The sequence below is a fragment of the Triticum urartu genome, unplaced genomic scaffold, assembly GCF_003073215.2.
Source record: "Triticum urartu cultivar G1812 unplaced genomic scaffold, Tu2.1 TuUngrouped_contig_6529, whole genome shotgun sequence".
In the NCBI taxonomy this organism is placed as follows: Eukaryota; Viridiplantae; Streptophyta; class Magnoliopsida; order Poales; family Poaceae; genus Triticum; species Triticum urartu.
Genome location: NW_024117297.1, coordinates 1 through 7,110, shown reverse-complemented (window position 1 = coordinate 7,110; position 7,110 = coordinate 1). Strand labels below are relative to the sequence as shown.

Sequence of the window (7,110 nt, the reverse complement as noted above, 5' to 3'; positions counted from 1 at the left end):
TTCCTGCCAAAGAACTAAATTTCTCTGTGCATTTGAGTTCTGGGATCAGTGTATGGAAGGTATCTCTTTGCCATATGACATAATAAACAGCGAATGTAGAAAATTTATAGTTAGAAAGTACATACAACAATGTTGTCTCCAGATCTGAGGATTGGAGCAGGAACATAAAGAGCACACTGTGGTCCCGTTACCTACAAAATAGGTCCGATTTCAGATCACTTTTGAGCGTAACAAAAATTCTTTGCAGAACTGGAATTCATAAAAACAGTTTGTCAGGTGGAGGTCTCAGTATTTTACCGGCCAGAACCTTCCGATGTTGAAGTTGTTCACAAAAGCAACCCCTTTGTTCCAACCACGGAATGATATGAATGTATCCTTTACCGTGCTATTGGAGTCAATGTGGAAATGGCCTTCATAAAATTCTGGCTCTTCTGATTTGCCTTGTCATAATACAATGCAAAGATATTTTGAGTAGCGGTGCAGTATATTTTTCAAAAAACTCATCGGATGTGCAATCAAAGTACAAATGCAACACTGGAACATGTGCATTACCGGCTATGAAAAGGTCAACACAAAAGTATTAAAATTCAAGATGCAAACTTTTGGTTACAGCAATTTTCAGGTTTCAACAATATTGATCTAAAAAGAGAGCTCCAGAGATCCACTAGCTTTTCCTGAACTAGCAACAAATATGACAAATAAGGCAAATGTTTCCAGGAGATTAAGTGCAATTTCAAAGCCCATTATATCATGAGCCATTTTAAGTTTTTAACCAACTGACGATGACTAGGAATCAGTTATGCCTGACTTTCCCATGAGCATGACTGCACCGGAATCAGTTGTGTTTAACTATTTAAAAGGACCATATACAGGGGCTTACCATTTAGATAGAATGACAAATCACGTAGCTTATTTTGTGAACCACCATGACTGGACACTTTGCTAGCTCTGGCATCAGTGATCTGCTGGATTGGTTGGAATTTCGAAAGGTTTTCCAGTAAATTGAACGATAACGGGTACATTTTCCAGTGATGGAGAGTCACACCATCTATTTCAACAGTAGATAATATCCCCTGTATTTGTCAATTCCGTAATGATCAGCACAAGAAGCTTACAAGCATGGTCCATGTGGATACTGCAGCATGAGCGAGGTTACGTGGGAGTGTGGGACTTACCTTCTGATCAAAAATGTATGGCCCATAATTTACACGGCCCATATTTTCTACCTGTAGATAGAACGCATATATATGTAGGTAAGGCAGAAAACATGAATTAATATTATTTATTCGAAAGGAAGGTTGCAGAAGTAATAGCTAATTGTACTCTGATACTTATAAGTACTAAGTAACAGTAGTTTATCATGTTATCTTTTTTGGCTAGGCTGATACTTTCCACATGTGCAGATCTCTAAATAAGTGTTAGTTGAATTTTAGGCTATCCAGTTATGCAAGTCAAAATGTTACAGAAGCATGCCATGCCTCCAGTCATGGATGTATACAGAAGGTTTAAACTGGAAATCATGCAATCATCTTTTACCAAGTCATTGTCATGCCTATGGCTATACACATTACACAGGCACAAGCCAAATCGGCTTCTACCAATACATTTTTAGGAGTCTCTACCAATCTATTCCACATCTCAAAATTCACTGAGTTTGATTTGAACTAAGTAGAGTAGCATTAGTAGACTGTGCAACAGTTTCCTCAAGAACATGAGAATAAGAGCAGGATTATGTAATATTGTGTCAGCAACTGTAACATCTACGGTAGCAAGGAGATTTTCCATTTTATACTTTACAAAAGAAATTCATGACTATTACCAGGATAGATAAGCGGATATTAGAAGAGCAGTTTAAGGTTGGTATCTGTAGGGTTTTACTAGACCATCTTTCAATAACACCAGCATATATTTGATTTCTGACGTCATCAAGTGAGCATGACACAAACACCTGGGCTCTGTCATGTACCTACAGCATAAATTAGACCTAAAAGCAATGAACTTGAATGCATGTCAACGAAAGAAATGATGAGTAGGAAAACCTTTGGAATTGATAGGATGCTGTAAGGACCTTTTCCTTGGTATTCCGACACATACAGTAGAAACCCAAACATCTGGAATAAAAGAAATGTAACCATGAACATAGTGAACCTGCTTGACAACTTCTAGAACGGAAAAGGAACCAGAGTCCAGAAATATACTTGGATAGGTTCCTACCTGGCCTGTCAGTTCCATAGACAGAGGCTGTTCTGAAACAGCCACTTTCAGTGGATCACAGATCTTATCAAATATGTCAAAGAAAGAAGCAACCTTTTGTAATTTCACAAGCCCATAACTTGCTCTTTCAATGTCGGCAGGAAGTGGATGCAGAGGAGTGCCAGTGCATTCATGTATTACTCTTCTCAATGCTGCTTGATACCACCAAGTTGTAATCAGAAAAACATAGACAAACAGTAGTTTAAAAATACATCTCAAGTATAAAATTTCTCTAAGACTTTTAGAAATTCAATAACTTTTGTCTAGTGCTAATTCTTGTTCTTGTAGGAGCTCTAGGACCTTCTTTATTATTTTTATATCTTTTAGTCTTTTCCTTGTTCAGTTTTGCAGGTTTTGCATGGTTATTCTTTCGCCTTCTTGGTTTCCTGTAACTCTGTGTTATTTCAACGCGTACAAAATTACACGCATTTCAATGTGTGGTTGAGAAAAATACTTTAAACTGGTGGTTACTACACCTGCTCGTCAACTATGGCATACAGATGATGCATAGATTAGGGTATGTCATTTAAGACCTATCGCGTATTTTTCGTTTTAACTCGTGGTGATAGATGGCAAGCAGAGCCAAAAAAGAACAAACAAAACAGTTATGTTTTCATGTCAAGAACTGAATAACTAAAGCAACTATTTTAGGAGAAACTGGAACTTCTGATAGAACCATCATGCTTCAAATAGAAAAGTTCAAATGTAATATAGCATGCCTTTGTATTTGGGATTATGCACGTCTCCATGCTCCTTAATTGGCGCATCCTGGTCAAAGACATTATATAAATATAAGATAACTCCAGAAATGGTTTAAGAAATGAAAGAACCGATTTGGCGAAGTACTTGCATAATCGTAAGATGTAAGGTCTGCCTTATACTCGTATTCAGTTTGACCAGTATTTGCTCCATTGTAAAACCCAAAATTTGTCCCTCCATGAGCCATCTGGAAACAGATCTCATGAAAAACAGAATTAGTAAAACTAAAATGTAAATGAAATGCAGTGATAAAAGGGCTCTCGTTACAGACATAGAGTACAGCAGAACCATTGCGGCATAGAATACTTTTAAGAGCTTTAGCTGTGCTGCTGGCATCTGTTGTTGCAATACTCTCACCCCAGTGTGTTAGCCATCCGGTATAAAATTCCCTGAAAAGTAAAGAGGAAATATCAGTAGTACAAGTTACATCCGAAAAAATAATAAATGAGTGATATAATATTAATCATGGTGCACAGAGCCACAGACCACTTACGCACTTAAAGGGGCTGATTTTCCCGGTAAGTTGTATTTCTTCTGTAATCTGAATATTGGCCATGGATCATCACCAGTTGAAAAATCAACAGCTGCACTTGAATTATAACTATTTGGAAACTGGTAACTGGGGAGAACCAAAAGCATACTACTTGTAATAATTATGAAATTAGGAAGATAGAATTATTTTCTGCTTCAAAAGTGTTAGGAAACCATACTCAAGTGGATATCAAATAATCTTCATAATCTTTAACAATATCAACAGAGAAGTCATTGTACACGTTAGCATTTAGCATCGCTCACCATGCATATAGTAAAAAATGACAGTGCACTTTCAAGGATTACATAGATAGCAAATTTCTGTGTGTGGGGGTGGGGTGGGGGGATTGAAAATATAGGGTTATTGACTGAAAGAAACTTGACTGTATCACCCTAATCCGTCATTGAGTACCACATAAGCAGGTATATTGAAACCTTTTTGGGTGAGCTGGGACCAAAGTCCACGTGTTGCTACGCGCATGACCGCCAAACATGCGGATGAGGAGCTTTAACTGAATTTTGGGTCTAGGGTGTTTACACTAACATCCACGTCATAGTGTTTTTTTACAGAAAGAACATCCACATCATCACAAAAGTCATTTAGTCTAATTTACCAGCGAAGACATCATCTTGAAGAATTGCTCCATTCTTTAAGGTATTAGTAGTGCCCCCATCAGTTGTATACCTAAAAGATTATTTGTGAAACTCATAATTGCGACTTTGATAACCACCGTTTACAAAGGAACAAACATATTGATGCTATCTTTCAGAAGGTTTTCTCTAAACTAAAATAAACAAATTAATAGAAAGATCGATCAGATGAGAGCATCACGGTGATTTTTTATCAACTGGATATCTTTTGACTCTCTTCTTATTCTGGTTTGTCATTGCAGAATGCAAGTACGTTAATCTAAATGTAAAGTGTCAACAAAAGGCAGGTCTTGTATGAAATCGTTCTTGCTTATTATAGGAGGAAACTGATAAGCAGGACAAGAGTATTATTCCAGTCCAATTCTGAATGCAAAATAAAACAAATAGAATTAGACTATAACAAACATGGTGCTAGTAAATGATATTTGTGCAGTTAAGGTTTATAACCTCCCACAAAGGGAACTGCTAGCAAGGCCAATTTCGATGTTGTATGAAATTTCACCACTACCATGCCTAGTAAGTATGCAAAATTACAGTTATACCCTAAATAACTTTGTACATAATCTATAGAATAAGTAATAAATTTAGCAGACAATAATAAGTGGTAAAAATTATGAGAAGGGAAACTGCGTACAGAACAATGTCATTCCCCAGATATCGTCTGGCCAACTGAACAAGGTAATGAAGGTAATTCTTGTCATCTCCAAATGAACCAAATTCATTTTCAATCTGCTAGACAGGGGAAAAAGATTAGTTACTTGTTAGCAGGATAAAACAGAAACGAAAATGGATATGAAGTGGTTAACCGATTTAAACCATGATTGACTTGCCTGCACCATGATAATTGGACCTCCATTCTCGTATAACAGTGGTGCTACTTTTGGGAGCAAGACTCTCCACCATCTCTCTACCTATAGAACTAGCTAACCTTGGTCAAAATAGCTCCAGAAAATCCCAAAGCAATGATGGCAGTATCATACATAAAACCCTGAAATTGGTGATGTTTTGGGCAGCTTACCAAGGAAAGATAGGTTGCGTCTGATGATCGTAGTTTAAGGGCTGGTTCTATGGTGAGCAACCATGGTGGAAATCCCCCTAAATCCCATTCTGCATAACAGCTTCAAGAATTCATAGATCACATCGGCAAAAAGCTCAACTGAAGGGCATGAACTATCACAACCCAATCAACTCCAAATTCTGAAACTATATGGAATCTGTACTAATACAAAGAATTTCTGAACCGGGCATAACAAGTTCAGAACTAATCGTAGTAAATCATAGCATGAGAAAATGATGGTTTCTGTTCTTGATCAAGTGGAAGCATTTTACTCTTTGCTTCATCAGAGAGGGTCACAGAAAACATCTGACATGAGGACCGACTGTAGACACTACGACTATTGTTAGTCCTTTGACTTTTACAGGGTTATTTTGTAAGTAAAAGAGCTAGAAGGCCTTATCAGACATAAAACCAGCAGACTATGAAATACATATTTCAGAGGAAGAAGGGGTGACTATTTCGATTATTTAGAATATTTGTCCGAAGTTTATAAGTCTGCTTAGCCATGTCTTTAGTATTCTCAGTACACAGATACAATTATCTTGATAGTCATATTGACATGCTGAAATTTCAATAAGCTATGAAATTACCTCCACAAATATATGGACCTACACGAAGCATGACGAGCATTTCTAATTCTTGAGCAAGTCTTAGATACGATTCAATGTCAGCGAAGCCCTTGAATTCCCAGCTCTGTGGTTCCGGCTCGTGCAAATTCCAAGGAACATATGTTTGGATTGTGTTCAGGCCTAGTGCCTTAGCCCTTAAAAGGCGATCTTTCCAGTACTGCACACAGAGAATGCAACGTGCATGTAAGCTCGCAATAAGATATCTGGAAGAACATAAGCTTATAAATGGGCCATGGTCTCTAGATACAAACCCAGATAACAGAAACATTTATTTCCCTATCAATAAAGAAAAATCATCTCGGATAGCTTATTCAGTCATTTTATAAGCTGGGTGTAGCAAAAAATAGACTGCAAGTATGACAAAAAAAAAGCTACTCCCTCTGATCCATATTAATTGCTAAACCAGCAACAATTAATATGGATCGGAGGTAGTAAACTATTCCAAAGAGAAGTCGCAATTTCATCAATCAATCACAGCCATGCAAGCTCAAGGTCACCCGATTTGTTGAATACAGTCTGTAAACTAGTAGTAGTACCGAATTTCTGAAATGCACCAAAATTCTGTGCGAACATGTACAGAATTCAATTTCTGTCAGAACTAAACCTACAACACATGTACAGAACTGACTGAATTCGTGATTACTGATACTCTGGAATGCGCCAAAACCACCAATCTATCAGTCGAACCTCACTTGTCATCGCGAATTAACTGAGTGAACCACTCCACTCCAGGCTCTCTAGCAGATTGCATTGACATGTACAGTAATACCAGTTGGAAGAGGGGGGATTTATTCACCTCGGGGACAATGCGGAAGTAGTGCACGTCGCCGCCGACGATCTGGAACGGCGCCCCGTCCTTCCAGAAGGCGTCGTCCTCGATCCAGAACCTCCTCGGAGCCTCGCCGTGGACCTGGCGACACCCGCACCGCACGGCGAGTCAAGCGCCACCAAGACCAAATCAATCCAAATCCCGAACAAGCGAAGGATCGGTCGACGCGAGGGAGAGCGCGCGCGCGTACCGTGGATGCGAGCGCGGAGCACAGCGACAGCGCGAGGAGAAGAGAGAGCCCCCCGAAGCCTCCGGCGGAGGCCATTGCTTGGCCCCAGTGGACTCTGCTCGACTGCTCGCCCGCTGCTGCTGCTGAATTAGTGGATTCTTTCCAGCTCGTGCCGCGCGGAAGCGTGAGGCGCTGGGCGGCGGCTCCGGTCCGGCACCGGGCCCGGGGGGGG

At 39.4% G+C, this 7,110-nt stretch overlaps 1 protein-coding gene across 3 annotated transcripts; it reads right to left on the bottom strand.

Moving 5' to 3' along the window:
- Positions 1-125: 125 nt before the first annotated feature.
- On the bottom strand, positions 126-7,075 carry LOC125530739 (beta-galactosidase 8; the record flags this gene model as incomplete). Of its 3 annotated transcripts, XM_048695138.1 has the most annotated exon segments (18): positions 126-191; positions 298-440; positions 881-1,073; positions 1,176-1,226; positions 1,820-1,966; positions 2,040-2,111; positions 2,215-2,405; positions 2,973-3,021; positions 3,104-3,199; positions 3,284-3,401; positions 3,506-3,596; positions 4,158-4,228; positions 4,829-4,923; positions 5,025-5,105; positions 5,213-5,301; positions 5,842-6,037; positions 6,677-6,790; positions 6,900-7,075. In XM_048695138.1, coding segments are annotated over 18 exon segments (1,938 nt in total), but the record flags the coding sequence as incomplete, so codon positions are not given.
- Positions 7,076-7,110: the final 35 nt, after the last annotated feature.